Source organism: Rhinichthys klamathensis, unplaced genomic scaffold, assembly GCF_029890125.1.
Source record: "Rhinichthys klamathensis goyatoka isolate OS25496 unplaced genomic scaffold, OSU_Roscu_1.1 h1tg000291l_1, whole genome shotgun sequence".
Lineage (NCBI taxonomy): Eukaryota > Metazoa > Chordata > Actinopteri > Cypriniformes > Leuciscidae > Rhinichthys > Rhinichthys klamathensis.
The window spans coordinates 542606-560623 of NW_026606810.1; the positions used below are offsets into that span (position 1 = coordinate 542606).

General features: G+C 37.8%; 1 protein-coding gene across 15 annotated transcripts in view; it reads left to right on the forward strand.

Annotated features, from left to right (window-relative positions):
- plekha6 (pleckstrin homology domain containing, family A member 6) overlaps positions 1 to 18018 on the forward strand; it is a 154707-nt gene that overhangs the window by 60196 nt on the left and 76493 nt on the right. For 8 of the 15 annotated variants that reach the window (XR_008809379.1, XM_056269844.1, XM_056269837.1 and 5 more), the window contains 19 exons: positions 828 to 1274; positions 2134 to 2632; positions 3118 to 3207; positions 3517 to 3570; positions 4848 to 4928; positions 6358 to 6426; positions 6541 to 6621; positions 6710 to 6859; positions 7001 to 7096; positions 7612 to 7723; positions 10701 to 10840; positions 12191 to 12373; positions 13340 to 13415; positions 13806 to 13909; positions 14147 to 14323; positions 15142 to 15291; positions 15432 to 15565; positions 15922 to 16064; positions 16811 to 16907. Coding sequence is in view for 14 of the 15 variants with exons in the window: in XM_056269844.1 (XP_056125819.1) it covers positions 828 to 1274; positions 2134 to 2632; positions 3118 to 3207; positions 3517 to 3570; positions 4848 to 4928; positions 6358 to 6426; positions 6541 to 6621; positions 6710 to 6859; positions 7001 to 7096; positions 7612 to 7723; positions 10701 to 10840; positions 12191 to 12373; positions 13340 to 13415; positions 13806 to 13909; positions 14147 to 14323; positions 15142 to 15291; positions 15432 to 15565; positions 15922 to 16064; positions 16811 to 16905 (2881 nt within the window). In the remaining variant the exon portion in view is untranslated. The remainder of the gene's footprint in view (positions 1 to 827; positions 1275 to 2133; positions 2633 to 3117; positions 3208 to 3516; positions 3571 to 4847; positions 4929 to 6357; positions 6427 to 6540; positions 6622 to 6709; positions 6860 to 7000; positions 7097 to 7611; positions 7724 to 10700; positions 10841 to 12190; positions 12374 to 13339; positions 13416 to 13805; positions 13910 to 14146; positions 14324 to 15141; positions 15292 to 15431; positions 15566 to 15921; positions 16065 to 16810; positions 16908 to 18018) is intronic. The other 7 variants (XM_056269841.1, XM_056269840.1, XM_056269842.1 and 4 more) reach the window with 5 other exon arrangements.

An 18018-nucleotide genomic window follows, 5' to 3' on the forward strand; every position in this document is an offset into this window, starting at 1 on the left:
GCAAAATATGTAGAATAAACACGTTTATACTTTAGATAGCAAATGCTTGATTCTGTAATCATATTATGGCCTTTTCAAAAATAAAGACATTTTTAAAAACATCACTAAATATAACACTGTAACCAATAAAACTTACCAGTAATCTGGTACTGTAAATCTGTGTGCAATGGGAATTTTAAAAAAAGCCCTCAAAGACCAGGAAATGCTATTTTTACGCACACTACAAAGTGAATATGACATAAGTAATATGACCACATAGTGGTCAACTAGATATATAGTGCACCATTATTTGAAGTTGCTCACTTGTGTGTATCTAGTGACAGCCAAACTCAATTCACTTGGATAGTTTGCACAGACAGACCGTCACGCACAGTACATGCATTTTTCCTGTGTGTCTGCACTTTGTCAAACTAAAAGTCCCACATACGACACTTCACGGCCTTGATGATATATCGGTCAACCACTACTTGAAATAAAGTACATGAGTCATATAGACTACGTAGAGTACAATAGAGTTGACTATAGAGTACAAAGAGTACATTCTTCAAGATTTCCACTTTTTGGGTTTCACAGAAGGAAAAAAAGTTATGGGTTTGGACAGCGTCTTAAAAACATGATTCGTGTGGAACGAAAACAGCAGATGCCAAAAAATAGCAGAGATGGAATGCAAGAGTGCGTCCTTAGCACTGCTACCCTGATACTCTGAAACAAACAGTCATGTGCACTCCTTATAAAACAACAGTGCATAAAGAAGATCAAAGGCATCACTCTGTTTTATGACAGTGTCTCACAGATGTTTTGTCTTTCTCTCTCCTGCTGTCCTGCAGAAATAAATCTGAGCCCATCCCTACAGCTGACCAAAATGACATGGTAGCTAAACGACTGGATCCCAACTCTCATGCGGAGAACAACGGGCAGAGGCCAGACTTTCACGAGCCTGTCAAACATGAGCCAAATGGAGTAGAGTCCAGAGACACCACACCCAGCACCCCAGTAACCCCTAATATAGAGGGCAGGATGGGGGAGAAAGGAGGCCTGGTACCCCATCACCCCAACGGCTGGGGTAACTATGGTCCTCCCAACGGTTCAAGATACCAGTCCCAAGAGAATGTGAGGGACTTGCGAGAGCCGCACGAGGAGAATGTGGTGTTGCGGAGGGGCTTTGTGCCCAGGACGGCACCAGAGAGACTCGCCCAGAGGAAAAGCTCCATGACGCAGCTGCAGCAGTGGGTCAACCAGCGCCGGGCCATGGTGCCTCAGGACGACGGGCGCAGGTGAGGCGTCACTACCTCGTCCTTTTCTTCTCAGCAGGGTTATTATAGTTGGGGTATTTATTTTATTTTCAATGAAGGATTTTGATTTAGTCTTTGTTATTTTTCTTTTCAATCTATCTTTGTTAGATCTACTTTAGGTTTGTAATTTTCAGTTTTTTTTTTAGTATTTAAGTATTTAATATTAATATGTTAAGCGTAACTTAATCACACTGGTACAATTACTAAACTGATTTAATTTCTCTGCTATTTTTCTCTGACATTTTTGTTTATAATGCAAGAACTAAAATTAGATTGCAAAAACTGAAATTAATGGGAATTGGAGTTCTTTTTGGAATTGTAAACAAATTATTTTAGTTTAGTTTCAGTTTTTTTTAAGTAATGCTAGTATATATACACTACTACTGTTCAAAAGTTTGGGGTCAATAAATTTTTTTTAAAAGAAATTAATACTTTTATTCTCCAAGGATGCATTAAATTATTCATAATGTTGCAAAATATTTCTATTTCCAATAAATCCTGTTCTTTTGAACTGTTTATTAATCAAATAATCCTTAAAAAATGTTTAAAGGTTTCCACAAAGATATTAAGCAGCACAACTATTTTCAACATTGATAATAATAAGAAATGTTTCTTAAGCACCAAATCAGCATATGAGAATGATTTCTGAAAGATCATGTGATGCTGAAGACTGGAGTAATGACTGCTGAAAAATAATGAATAAATGACTTAGAATAATTGACATATATTAACATAGAAACAGTTATAGTAATAGACTTTGACCCCAAACTTCTGACCTGTAGTCTATTTTTATTTAAATTGTCATTAATTTGTTATTAATTATAATCACTCTGCTTCTCAGTCCATCCAGGTACTACACAGTGAACCGCGGTATGCCAGCAGACTGTTACGGCGTGTACGGCGGGCCTCCGTTTATGGATGAATATCCCCTCTACCCACCCGGTGTCCGACCCGAGAGCATCTGCTCCATGTCGGCTGCGTACAACCGACCATCTCCTCGCTGGACCGTGGAAGAGAGACGGCGGTCATTGCGAGATGGACCCGTATACGGTCAACCTCGAGACCCTCAGTGGATGATGGGACCCCAAGGTCCTGCCTATTACCCCCAGCTGGACTCAGCACAGAACTCTATGAGACGGCTTTCCATACAGCCGCGCTCACGGTCAGTCCCTCGCTCGCCTTCTTCCTCATCGGGAGGACCCTACTCTCCGCACAGCTTCGCCTCTCCTGCCCGATCGCCCAGCGCCAGGTTTGATCGGGGACCCAGCCGAATAAGAGAGGAGGGTATTTATGCTGACCCCTCGGTCTACGGACTCCGCAGGTCACTGAGCTCACCTAAGGTAAAGCACCTGTCAACCAACTAAGCATACATATAGTGACAACAATAACCAGAGCACCTTAATTGAATGATTTTGACTGCCAACTTTCTTAAACTTTTTAATTCTTTATGTGAGTGTGCTGTCAAACTACTGTTAGGTTTCCATAGCCATACTTTGCATTGCACTTAAACTGCCCACTTGCACTACAAAATATATAATTTAAGATAACATATTAGCCAAACAATCCTGCAGTCAAAATTCAGCAGGCGTTTCAGTGTCACATGATCCTTCAGAAATCATAAATGTTGAAAACAGTTGTGCTGCTTAATATTCATTAATGTTATTTAGGAAACCGTGATGCAGTTTTTCAGGAATCTTTTGTAGCATTTAAAAAAAAAATTACTGTCACTTTTGATCAATTTAATGCATCCTTAGTGAAAAAGATAGTGTATTTTAAAATGTATATACAGCATACACTAAATTACCATATTTAATTCTTATTTTAGTATGATTTTCCTGGAGATCGTCGCTCTTACAGCCAAGGAATGTACCACTATAACTACCCAGCATCCCCAGCATCGCTCCACAGTAAAATGGTAAGTCAACACTTTTTAAGCATTTGTGAATGTATTTAGCATGGTGCAAGCCAATTACAGCCTTGTCAATTGAGAATCAGCAAATCATGTGATCATGTGACTGATCATTTGAATGTGCAATAGCTTGTAATTGAGGGCATGTACTTGTCTGTTCTTATGAGTATGAGCGTGATGCACCACGCTGTGTTGTGATTAGCAACGCCGTGATCAGCATGTGTGTGTCCTCTCCTGTGTCTCGGTCTCCATCTCTCCATCTGATGCTTTTGCGTGCTGTATGCTGCTGCTGCTGCTGGGTTTGACACACATCAGGAGGACATTTTAGACGTGCAGCTTCAGAGGAACCTGGAGTACCTAGATCAGCAGGTAGGAGGCTTGATCCAAAAACCACAACTTAGTTTCAATGCTGACAGCACATGCTCTGTTCCAAAACCGAGCGAGCTAGAGCTACCCACCGTGGCAACATTTTTTGTTCATGTGCTCTCATAATCTTTAGTCAAAATAGCTTTCCCTCCCTCTTTCAAACAACATCTCTTCTCTTCTCTGACAACCCGTTTACTGTCGTGAGGGCGGGACAACCTGTCACTCACATGACATCACAGCAATAGCAAACTGCAAAAATCCAATCAATTCTCGAATGACAAAATTAAGTCCCGCCCTACTTTTTTTTGTTTGAAAAGCCGTTTCTCTCTGATATACGTCACAATAGGGAAGAAAAGACTATCACAACTTCCATTTCACGTTGACGTTTTTTGACCACAAACATTTTGACCACATTAGAAATCTGGTTTTCAGACTTAGACATAAACTGAAGGTTTTCAAATGTTTGGATGCCCACTTCAAGATAACATAAACAACCACGTCGTAAATGTAGTCAAGGTCCTTTCAAACATTTCGTAAAGCACCACCTTCCGCTCTCACTGTCTTCTCCTCCCTTTCTCCCCTGTGTTAGTTCTCACACTGATCTGAAAGTGTTTTCTAATTTCATTACAGTTGCATGTTACGTTCACAGCAGCAACTGCTATATATAGCTCCTTCGTAGTTTTCACATGGGAAAGCTGTAACAAGGTTGTAAGGTTTCGAGTCAAGAGTTCAACTATACAAATATGCGTTTACTCTAGCAGTGGTTTTTAATTGTCTTTAATTGTTATTTTTTTGTCAGTTCTGGAAATTATTATTTTTAATGCCAGGTTAGGGAAGGATGCCACATTTTCATTGAGGCACATTGTCACACCTACTGTGAAATGTTTCTTAAATGTTTCTTCGATAAATGGTTGGCTGGTTACCACTGATTTATCTCCAAGAAGATGTAGTCGTGGAACTAAAGAACATTTCCAAATCTTTACTCTATTTTGAATCAAATGAATGCAGCCCTAGTGAGACTTCTTTCAAAAACATTTCAAAAAATCCTACCGACCTAAACTGTAGTGTAAAAACATTTGAACGGTAGTGTACCTAAAATAGAAAAGGACGTAATAGGAAAAAAAATCCAACTTGAGAAATATTCACTGGAGTACAAAAAATGTGACAACTAGCCCCGGTCTCTCTTCTACCTGCTGTGAAGTATAAGTTAGGTTCCATCGAAGTCGCCATATTCAAAGTCAGGTGTATAGCCAGATGAATGATGGTTTGTTCTGCCCTAGATGACAGATGGTGATCACCTAATCGGCATGGTCACCAGAATGGTTGAGCGTTCCTCTCCTCGAACAAAGCTATTCTCACAAGTAAGAGAGTCGAGAGTCCTCTAGAGAGGCAGGCTGCTGATCTACCTGGTATTCCTGCACCACCAAACCTCATTTCAGTCTCTTTCCGGCAAAGTTAGGCTCAAACGAGGCTGTTCTGAGGCTGTAATGGAGCCTGCCTCTCTCTATGCTTCCTGGTCGATGTGGCATGTTGGATGTTTTGATAGTGCTTTAGGTTTAAGTGATAGTTTTCAAGTTCAGTGATACAAGTTAAGCCACAATCTTCAGTTTGTCTTTGGTTTTCGATTGGTTTTCAACCTTTTTGCTTTATTTGTGTGCCAGAATCCCATCATTTCCAGTGCTTGTTTGCCCAATATCACTCCCTCCATTGTGTAGTCATTGTGTATCGTGTCGTCTTGCTGTTGTCCTCTGTGTATATGTCTTATCCATTCACATGATCCAGCAAGGAAGCCATTGTTCAGTATTTAGCCTTCACACAGTGGGGCTTATCATTGACACAGCATTTGGGATGGTTTTTGTTGCTGAATAATGCAAACAGCACGTTGCAATGGCTAATAGATAATGTATCTATCTATTTATTTATTTATTTATTTAAAAAGTGTTGGTAATAATAAGTGTAATTTATTCCTGTGATCAAAGCTGAATTTTCAGCATCATTACTCCAGTCTTCAGTGTCAAATGATTCTTCAGAAATCATGCTAATATGATGATTTGATGCTCAAAAAACATTCATTATTAATATCAATGTTGAAAACATTGTGTACAATTTTTTTCAGGATTCTTTGAATAGAAAGTTCTAAAGAACAGCATTTATTTGAAATATAATCTTTTGCAACATTATAAATGTCTTTTACTGTAACCTTTGATCAATTTAATTCATCCTTGATGAATAAAAGTATTGATTTATTTGATTTATTTCCCCCAAAAAATACAATACAAATTCTTACTGACCCCAAACTTTTGAACGGTAGTGTTTAATGTTATATTTCTGTTCTATTTCAGATAAATGCTGTTCTTTTGAACTTTCTATTCATCAAAGAATCCTGAAATAAAAATGTAAATAATTACACTGTTTTCAACATTGATAATAATGAAAAGTGTTTCTTGAGCATCAAATCAGCATATTAGAATGATTTCTGAAGGATCATGTGACACTGAAGACTGGAGTAATGATGCTGAAAATTCAGCTTTGAACACAGAAATAAATTACACCACCTTATTATATATTCACATAGAAAAAGAAGATGTTTTTAAATTGTAATAATATTTCCCAATATTACAGTTTTTATTTTTTTTATCAAATAAATGATGAACAGCCTTGGTGAACAGAAGTTACTTTTTTTAAAAACATAAAAAAATCTTAACGATCCAAATCTTTTGACTGGTAGTGTATATATATTCAGAAGACTAATTTTCACTAATATTTCCATTTTATTTTATCTGGTTATAGGTGCCTCAATTTCATGATGTGTACGGTGACCTACATCCCACACTGAAGCTTAATGAGATTGAAACCAGTGTAAGTCAATTTGTATGATCAAAGACATCATTTTTGGTGCATACATTTATAACTTTATAAATCATTGTCATTCACATAAACAGACCCTTGAACTTTCATTTGGTCTCTCTAAAGAAACTACTTGGCCGCTTGTGTGAGCAGAATCGTCTTGTGAAAGAGCAGGAGACTGTAGTTCATCGTTTGCGAATGGAAAAGGTAATTTCTGATTAAATGATAGTACTTAAACCATAAAATGTAAAAATACTAAACCAAACATTACTTGAATGTCTTCTGCAATCTCCAGGATAGTCTAGAGGGGGTGCTGGTGGCCACACATCAGGAGATGGAGCTGTACAGGAACCAGCCGCTGGCTATGGAGAAACTTCAGCTGAAGAAGGAGAGTCTACAAAACAAGCTGATAAACATCAGAGGAGAGCTGTCTCAGGCCTCCAGTGTAAGAAAACAGACAATTTAACAGTTTCATGAAAACACATTAGCACATTATCAAAGCTAGTGTTGTTGATTAAATAAATGTTAAATTGTATGAATTTGAAAATAGATCTTTTTTAAATATTCTTTGCATGTTTCTTTACAGGCCCTGACCACCACCCGAATGGAGTTCGAGGCACTAGAGGATGATGTGAACAGCATCCATGGTGACCTTTGGGAGCAGCTGAACGCTGGAGGGCAGGTATATTGATTTCCACGTTTGTCATCATCATCATTAGCGGCGTTCATGTTTTCAACATCATTATTAGTTACTTGAAAACCTTGAATTCTTACACTACAAACCCTTAATGACTTCTGCCGTCTTTTCATTTAGACAAATCATTTATTCATGGGCACATGCAATTACTCATTTGCATCATGCATTCAGCATGATCATTTTCACATGATTGATTTACCTTTATCCATCATGGGTGGTGTGATATGGGCATTATCATAGTAAAAAATGTGACCTTGATGATACAGAATTAATTAGTATACTAAATTTATTGGCTAGTAATGCAAATGCAAGGACTGCTCACATTTATTTAAATGGAAATGAATTGTGCAATCAATAATTGAATGGCTTGTGATTCTTATTAATTATTAATGAGAATAAAAATGCATTTGTATAATGATCCTGGCGGCACTATTCAATAATGCATGTGTCTTTCCGGTTTCAATGAATAGCTTGTCTAACAGAATCTCTTCTCCTCCCAGAGTGAGCTGGTACACAGGCACATTCAGAAAGAGTTCTGGAGGGTTCAGGATGTCTTGGAGGGGCTGCACAAAAACAACCCGTCTCGTGGAACGGACACGGCCAAACACAGAGGTCAGATGATCTCCATACTGGGTGGCGTCACACATAAACACTGCATATTTATTTCTGCTCTCAGCAACATTAATAACAGCAAAAAATTGGTCAGAAAGAAGAAGAATATTATAGTTGGCATGAGATGAAAATTCACCCTGTTGTTATTTTTCTAAATGCGTCCATGAATACGTTTCATTTAGTAAAACTGGCTTGTAATTGAATCAAAATGTCATAACTGGATTTTCCGGTGAAACGTCAGACCTCTCTCTGGTGACGTACGCCGGACTTCTCCAATCATTTAGTCAGTTTAAACCCCAAACCTTTCTTACAATTAACTGAAAGTTCACATTCAGATCGTCCTCCTTCCAATCAACAATCAATGGATAGAACCAAGTCCCTGCCCTCCATTTTCTTATCTGAAGTCATTTTTGCTTATTAGTATGGTTCAATGGGATCATTGAAGGTCAGCAGCAAAGACATTGGGCAATAAAGTGAGATTAAATACATAAAGTATATTTGTATTATTTAACATATTTAATTATTTCAGGTTTGTTTCATATTCTGAGTTTTACTGTTTTTATTTATTTTAAGGAATACTGAATCTTTGTGCATCTCACTTCAGTTTTTGTGCAAGTGAGATAAGTAAATGCATGTTCGCATTTAGTCTAGAACTACAATAACCATCATGTTTACACAGCGCACACAACACCTCTACACCTTTATTCCCAATTTCTCTCAACATGGGGACAAGAGAGTTGTCAGTCAATAAATGGAAAAACAAACTAACTTGTGTTACTTATTTGAGTAAGTAATGCGTTACTTTACTAGTTACTTGAAAAAAGTAATCTTATTACTTATCTCACGTTACTTTTAACCTGTTAAGCTTCAAGCCCATTTTTGAAAAATCCCCAGATATGGCATTCCCAAACTGAAACAGATACAGTTCATGAACCCTTTGTACTAAAAGCACAAGTAAGATCTCATTTGAAAGCTGACACCTGGAAGTTTATTGTAAATGTAGAATTAATTATTGTCATAATGAAAAAAAATAGTTATAAATAGCTTCAAAGTTTTGTAAAGTTATTATACATTTATTTTTATGAAACATCTTCATGAAAATAAAATTGAAGTTGGCATTGTAGCAATCTAGAAATGCACTGCAGCTAAAGCCACATGTCTAACCATGTTATATTTAAAATCTGAAGATGATAAGTCTAAAACTCTGTATTTAGTTCAATGTTTTTCAAGATCATGTCATATGACTTTATTTTGATTAGACTGGTGTTTATTGTTTTCTTATAAGCATCTATTCAGTCTATTGCCTCTATTGTTTTGTGATGCAAAAACGAGCCCCATTCAGTCTCAGTCTCCCCTGCACATATTCATACCTCTCCAGCCAGTTTATTGCTCTAAATATGCTTTTCTTTTGTCTGCATTATAATCACTAACGACTAGCAATTCACACTGTTTCAATCCCTCATTTATTTTATAAAAGTTCTCACTTCACAGTGAAACTGTATCAAATGCCCTTTTTGAAAAACGAAACATTTCAGTAAGCATTCTTATTTAGAAAAAAATCATAAAAATTACACCGAAGTAAGGTAGCAGGTGCTCAGTACTAGCTAGCATGTTAGCTTAGCACACCATCAATACACGACAATTTATGAGAATAAAACTATGTTTGTTCTCCAAACTTACTTTATAGCGCAAGTCGAGTGTTTTAAATAACTTTCTGTAATCTGATTTGGCTTCAGATAAAAAAATCAGATAGAAAATATATTATTTTATTGTATTCTGCACAATTTGAAAGTCTATCTCGATTAGCATTACATTATACATATAATCAATTATTATGAAAATACCTGACATGACTCGAAGAACACAGGTAAATCAAATATCATTGCAATCATGTTTATTGTCTTCAAAACATCTTTATCTGCACTTTACAGCGATCTCGGATAGCTTTGTTGTGGCAGGACTTCCTGAATGTCACATGATTATGGCTCTTCTTCATGTGATCCATATATGGACTTTATGTGCAAACAGCGCCCTCACTTTCAGGATGAATTGATAACACAGTACAGAGTATACAGCGCTCAAAATGATTACATCGACGCATTTGGGTATAAATTCAATAAATATTATTCCTGTCTATAGAAGTCTGATGTAAAGCTATGAGAATCTATCAATATTTCTCCAAATCTGCACATGTTTGAGCTAAAAGCCCTGAGGGACGTTGTTTTGTCAAGCGCTGTCATGACGATCGCACGGGAGTTTTTTTCTGAATGAGACCAGCTGACGCTCATAATTCATATTAAAGGTAACGACTCATTTTTTAATTTCATAACTCCTGACACAAATTAAGACATAACTGTCACTATAAGTTTCTCAGAATACAATAGTGGTCAAATACTGAATCTTGAGTCTTATATCTTTTTAATGATGTATAGTTTGTCAAGGTATAACATTAAATCTGATAGTATATTTGAACTAAATAAAAAAAAAACGCTTCAGTGCGCCGACGCTCTGGAGACGGTTAAGAGGTTAATGCTTGCCTCACAAAACTGCCTGAGACAACCTGTAACGATTCAATCAATTCCTGATGGAGCAAAATCTAGTCCCTTCCTACTTTTTTTTCTTGTTCGAGAAGCCGTTTCACTCGGATATACGTCACAAAAGAGAAGAAAAAAACTATTGCTACTTCCGTTTCATGACGACTTAAAAGGAAATTCTCAATACAATAAATCAGACATTTTTGATTAGAAATCTTTATTTTCCATTTTTATCCTGCGGCCCTTTCATACCTTTTGTGCATATATTGTGAAACAGGCTAAGTAATTGGGAAACACAGAAAAACATCATTAGTTTTATGATTTGATTATGTTTTCTTGTAATACAACAGCAGCAAAGTGGAGCACATTACAGGGAAGAATATTAGGTTAGTTTTGACGTCCTGACATAGGTCCTTAACTCTATTATCTGTCTCTGTCTCCAGCAGCCAGTGGAGCATCCGGCTCCTTCAGCACAAACAGTCCTGCAAGTCCCTTGAGTTCAGTGAGTCTGACGAGTCCTCTCAGCCCCTTCTCTCCCGTCCCTGGCTCTCACGCCTCTCCCACTAAACAGCTGGCCACAGAGGTATTTCACACACCATTATTCCTCAATGAAAGACATTGAAGACAAAACATTTCATTTAAATGAAGAAGGGGATATTCAATTATTCTGTTTCCCCTAATTAAATCAAGGCTGATCATAGGACTTAGCTTTTACATTAGAAGGATTTGCTATTTTTGTTTATTCAGGACAGCATGATTTGTTCCTTATTCACAATAATTAATATTTGCTGTACTGGGCTCATTTAAAGAAAACCCCTAACCATAGTCGAATGCCATGGAGGTAATAATTTCAAAAGACTTTTATTTTTAAAAGATTCCATAATAGAGTGCAACAGTGGGTTTACTGAAGTAAAAAATCCCATTTATTTTGTCCATTGGGAAGTTTGTAAATAAACGGTATATGTTTTTGTTGAAGCCATCAGCCTGCATTATTTCAATGTATTTTTTAAATGATCACGCTCAATAGTGGAATTCCTAGTGAAAAACAGAAACATTGTCCGCATTTTCAGCAGCCTTGGTTCCAAGAAGTTTTTCGTTTAGGAGTTATAAGCCATGGACCAAACCAACCAGCTATGGCAACGGTACAGCCGGTTGGTTTGGTCCATGGCTTATAACTCCTAAACGAAAAACTTCTTGGAACCAAGGCTGCTGAAAATGTGGACGGGCACTGTTGCACTCTATTAGCTTGTTAGCATAAGATAAAGCACAATGAGCTTAATCAGGAATTGAATTAATGTAATTGAATAATGATTAAATGGCCTGAAATGGGATTCAAAAACTATTTCTGTGTCTAATACCTGTTTTCTGGCTGTATGATTCTGTTTTTTGTTGTTACTTAGCTGTAGTCACTCTCAAACGTTTGGTTGTGCGTGTTTGCTAGTATTCATAGGCGAACCACTCCTACAGTGATACGTTACCAAAATATACCCAGAGTTTTATGCCTTTTCTGGCTTCTAGCACATACCATTTATTCAGAAAAATCAGCCCCTGACTGAACTGCACATTTTCAGACTTTAAATTGTAGGTCACAAAGGATTTCCATGTTAAAACAAATGACCTAAACCTTTTAAACTCACTCAAGTTGCCTTTGCTAGCAGTGATTTATCAAAATGCAAAGTACATGTGTGGGTCGTGTGCAGGTCAGTGTTGCTTAGCGTTTGTGGTGAGGGATCCATGCCTATATGCTTCCCATGATTCTCTCCGCCCTCCACCTGGCTTAGTCGCTCTTGATGCAGTGGTCTCTCTCTCCATTCCTTCTCTTCTCTCCTCCTCCCTGCCTTTCTTTCCCTTCTGCTTACTACCTTTTCTCTGTAAACTTTACTCTCTTTTCCCAACTTCCCTGTTTTTTTTTCCTCCTGCCTTTCCACTACAGGAGGTTGGTCCTCCGAGACCTCCACTTCCTAAATCTTACCAGCCCCTGGAGTCCTCCCAGTCCTTCCCCCCCTCCGTCCCTCCCCTCCCCTTAGACAGCAATGCCTGGCTGCGCAGTATGGGCCCCCATTCAGGCATCCAGCAGGAAGGCTACAAGAACGAGGAAGAATTCCGCAGCAGAAAGGTACCTCGGGAAGGCGGCCGCACTACGAGAACAAGGAATCATACTTCCACTGTGTCCATTTCCATCATCATTATTGCAACCTCAACAACATCTCCTTTTCACGCTCACTCATTAACTTGATAACTTCCCTTTCCTTCTGCTGTACTATTTAACTTAATATCATCTCTGTTTGCTTTTACTATTTATCATTTTGTCGTTTATCACTTTATCTCAAACCAAACGCCATCACAAATATAACATCTGTTGTAATATATAGAACATATTGGAATAAATGAATCAGATAGAGTAGCTTGTCTTCCATAAAAGTTCCCATTTTGCCCTCTAATGTGTGTGTGTGTGTGTGTGTGTGCTGGCAGACAGCTCAAGTTCCCTCATATACAGACTTGTGTAGTTGCACCATTTTTGTCTTTAGTAACCATTAGTGCTTGCTTGTGACAGTTCTAGTGTTGCGTTTATCAGTGCTGTGGTTTGTAAAAATGCTTCCATTGCTTTTACGTATAGTCATATTCGCCCAAACAGCTTCATCCATTTACAGGATGCTATCCATCACGCTACTGAGCAACCTGTAGAAGCCCCCACTGTGCACCATGCTGACTGTTTTTTTTCTTTCATACTTTTTTCCTCTATGCTAAGAAAACTGTTAGGATAATGAATTGCTAAAAGCTGTGCTAAATGGGGGGCGGTTTTGTGGGAAATGGTTCCCTAGTTGATAAATGTAGGTATGGGAAGGCATTTTTTAAATCAAAATCTGAATCTAATCTAACTGGATCAGATTAAGCATCTGCTAAGAATCAAATAAGATTGAACAACTAGATTCTCAATATGATTCTTAGAGGATTTTTTTTTTTTTTTTATCCTGTCAGGATCCTTTGGGGTGGCTGGTTTCAATTATGACAGAAATTCCATTAGCAATTATTCCTTTAGGATATTTTTATCAGGGTTTATATTTGCTATGTTCTGTTTCAGCACAACTACAACTCACAGGGAGAAAAGACCTGCGACTTTGAGACAGAGCAAGACCGGCTATCCAACCAGAATAAAGGTAAGAAGAATGACTGTCATTTTTAATCTTGACCTTTCTTGAGCATGTGAAGTTGGGGATAAATTTGGAATATTAGTATTATTGTTCATTGACCTTAGCATTATTACAGTTTCCTAAAACAGTTGAATTATTTTGCTGTTACAATGAAACATCAGTACTAAATAATTTAAGGACAATTTAAACAAAAAAATGGACCAATATTTAAAATATACACATTACTAATCTAACATCTTGTATTACAAAGCTAAATTCTAAAATCCCCAAATTCTAGGATGAATTCTAAAATGCTTATAGAATGGCCAACTGATAAACCTAGGAACCAACTAAATGTTATTGCCTTACAATGGCGCCTGTCTAAAATATAGTGTATAACTGACTTTTTCCTCGCAGTTGGAATTGTTCCACCTAGGACCAAGTCGCCTTCAGAAGAAAAAAACAACTCTGATGCCGTCCAACGGAGAAATGGGAAGGTGTCCAACGGTCACATTTCCAGGGTAGGTTAAATCTGTAAATTGTTTATGTTAAATGTAAAAGTTCTTCAACAATAGATATACATTTTATGATAAAGTATAATGCACTATAAAATATATTGCAGGTCCCATTAGTTTTATCAACATAAATTGGTTACAGATCCAAATTATATGTTTAGATTCAGTATGAATGGGACTATGTGGCATTACAAGTAGTCTTTTGTAAATACAGCCTATAATGGTGTTTGATGTGTGTCCCAGGAGAGGCCAAAGAGTGCGGTGTTCCCCGCAGAAGTGAAGTCGAAAATGAGCGTGGAGGAACAGAACGAGAGGATACGAAGAAATCAGAGCAGCTCCGTCAGAGACAAGAGGCGCAGCCTCAACCTCTCCAGCAACCAGCACATCGATGGCTTCAGAACCTCAACTAACTACAGAGTGGTTAGTCATACTCTTTAACGAGTTAATGCAAGGCTAGCTGGTTACCAGTGCATCTTATTACCAGTAGCTCATGCTTTTGAGTTGAATTCTTACCCCCACTTTTTATAAGGGTCAGATTTATTACATATTGAATTGTGTTAATTTAGACACTTCACCACTTGAAATAAAATGACTTTACTATACACTTACAAATAAAGGTTCCAAAAGTAGCAATGGCATACCATTTTTGGTTCCCCAAAGAACCTTTCAGTGAACAGTTGTTAAAAGAACCATTTTGTGTCTTAGTGTGAAGAACATTTTAAAAATCTAAAGAAACTTTTTGCGCTAAGAACCTTTTGAGCAATGGAAAGGTTCCATGGATGTTGAAGGTTCTTCATGGAACCATAGATGCCATTAAAGAACCTTTATTTTTAAGAGTGTAGTAAATTAAGTAAATTGATATATTACATATCTAATAATAATTGGGTTCCATAAAGCAGTGTTTCCCAACCCTGCTCCTTGAGGCACACCAACAGTGCACATTTTGGATGTCTCCCTTTTCTGACCCATATATTTCTGGTCTTGGAGTCTCTATTAACGAGCTGATGAGTTGATTCAGGTGTGATCGATTAGGAAGAGTTGGAAAATGTGTAGTGTTGGTGTGCCTCCAGGAACAGGGTTGGGAAACACTGCCATAAAGTATATGCTTAAAACATGAAATGATTTCCCACTGGTGTAAGACAAATAAAATTATTTCAAGATATGAAAACAATTGATTTTTTTGCAGTGTACTTTAAGTCATGCTAAGCATTGAGCCACTTGTTGTTCCTGTTTTCCAGGTGCGGAGGAGAGTAACAGCTGATGAGGTGGATATTAAGGATCTCGAGGCGGCCGTGAGGGGAGGTGGTGTGGAGTCACCCAGGCAAGAAATTGCTCGCCTGCGACGACACGTGGAGCCTGAACACTACGACCTGGATCTCAACAAAGAGGTTAGACTAGAGGACACATGGCAGCACTGATTTGCACTTGAACAACAATGTTTTTTTTACATAATCCAGCAATTTTACAGTTGTTTATTAATGGCTGATGTGAAGGATATGCAAGTACTTTTGTGTCATTGTTTCTCCAGTTGTCAATGCCAAATAAAGTCCTGATCCCTGAACGATACTTGGACATCGAGCCCAGTACACCGCTCAGCCCAGAAGAGCAGCGGGAAAAACAGAAGAAAGTTGAAAGAATCAAGACGCTGATTGCCAAATCAAAGTATGATACACATCATGTCCTAATCCACTGCACACCCAGTAACCTTCGTTTTGTTTTTGTTCTGTCTGGTCCAAACCCATTTGTTGTAATGCCATAAACCATACGCAGCACTTGCCAAACAACATGGGACTGTCAAATTTTTAAAATAAGGTCAAGCTGTGAAAATACAAGTACAAGAACACACCATGTAGAATTTTTTTACTTTTTTTTTTTTTACTTTTGTGTTCTTTGGAAAATATAACAGGTAATAGGTTTGGAACAACATTGAGAAAATCATGATAGTATTTCCTCTTAGGAAAACTTGAAATATATCTTCTTTATTGTATATATTAATGGATGATCTGTCTTTTCTCCAGCCTGCAAAATGTGGTGCCAGTTTTGGACGGGCCGGTGGAGGGATCCAGTAACCCGGAGCAGCAGCTTCATGAGCAGGAGAAACGCATCGAGATTTCCTGCGCGCTGGCCGCCGAGGCGTCCCGCCGTAGCCGGCTGCTCTCCGGTGAGGAAGCCTGCCGCCCTGAGGAGCCTGGCGAACTGTGACCCCTACTGTCTGATCACTGTCTGACCCTCATGCCCTTCTAATGTCACATGCTCCTCAATGTCCTCAATGCACACTTCACCACACTTCAGTGCTGAGGTTGCACTTTAATTAGAGCTATTTTTTGAACTATGAAATGATAATGTGATTTATTTTTATTATCACAATCTGCATTTGCAATATATTAATGAAGCTTTTAGATAACATCTAGATGTGTGACCTCTGTACTGAAGCACACTGTCTAATCCCATTTCGATTCACTGGGAAACTGCTCTAGAATTTAATGACTATGAATATATTCAGGTCTGTTACCTTCACTAAATCGTTAAACATCAGAACACATATGAATTGACAAAGGCAGAGAGGACAAACATAATTTATATAATCAATTTAACATGCCTTTGATCTCAATTGCTAGATTAAGATTTTTAAAAGCAGCCAAAATGCACAAATTCATGCTAATTTTAGGATCATGCATTGGACATTCCTTCATAGCTTTCTTTCATTTTATTCCATATTGTTTTCATTTTATTCTATATTGTTTTAAGTCAGAAATACAATTAGCATGTATTCATTTTACCTTCTGTGTTGTGGCTCCATGAGAGGACCGTATATGATCACCTCTCTGTCCCACAAATCCTTTTTCAGTTGCTTCATGGCATACATTCCTTTTGATATTTTCCCCCCATGATTCCACTGCATTGCAGCCCAGTGCGTCCCCAGTTCCCCTGCCTCCCCAACCAGCCTGGTCCCTCCCCCTTCTGCTGACTACTCTGACTCCTCCCACATCATGAGTGTGTGAAGGTGAGTCCCGCCCACTGCACAACAATCCCCGCCCCTTCCTTTCACTGCCAGTTCCTTACACAAACTCTCTTCCTGGGTCCTACTCATTACTGTCTTTGCTTTATTTTACTTTCAATAGAGCTAGAAATACAAACGCGCTTACACCATGCTGTTTTGGTATTTTTCTAAAAGAAAATAATTGATTAACTGCATATTTATTCCAGGATTTATGCCTACTCCACAAACACATCCTGCAATCGTGTGGACTGGCTTTCATTCAGTTTTGTCACCAAGTTTTGACACCAAGAGTAAACAGACTAACAGTAAACCTAAAAGCTGCAACTAGCTCATGACATTAGCCAGTGATGATAAAAACCATGTGACAAGAATTTTGAAAGGCCTGGGGCCTCATGTACAAAGACTTGCGTTGAATTCATACTAAAACATTGCGTACGGACAAAGCTGTAAATGCTGTAAAAAAAAATGCAGATGTATGAATCTCTGCGTACGAAGGATCCCACGCATATTCTCTTTGTACATCCCAATTAACGTAAAATTGAGCTCACATGCACGAGCACAACGCCCCACCCAGTCTCCTACCCCAATTAAATTAATTTAAATATGGTAATTAGTCCAATTTGGCAAAAGAAACCTGCAAGAACATGGCTAAAGCAAGCAAGAAACGAAATTTCACTGAAAATGTCTTCTATGTGAATATATAGTAAAGTGTAATTTATTCCTGTGATCAAAGCTGATTTTCAGCATCATTTCTCCAGTCTTCAGTGTCACATGATCCTTCAGAAATCATTCTAATATGATGATTTGATGATCAAGAAACATTTATGATTATTATCAGTGTTGAAAACAGCTGTGCTTCTGCTTCATATTTTCGTGGAAACCATGATATAGTATTTTCAGGATTCTTTAATGAATAAAAACTTACATCAAACAGATGTCGAAATCGTATAATCTTTTGTAACATTATAAATGCATTTACTGTCACTTTTACTTGTCACTTCAATGTGTCCTTGCTGAATAAAAATATTACTTTCTTTTTTTTTTATCTTTACTGACCGAATTAATGAAGTTTATTTTTTATTCCTAGTTAAGCCAACGCTGCCATTGCTAGACG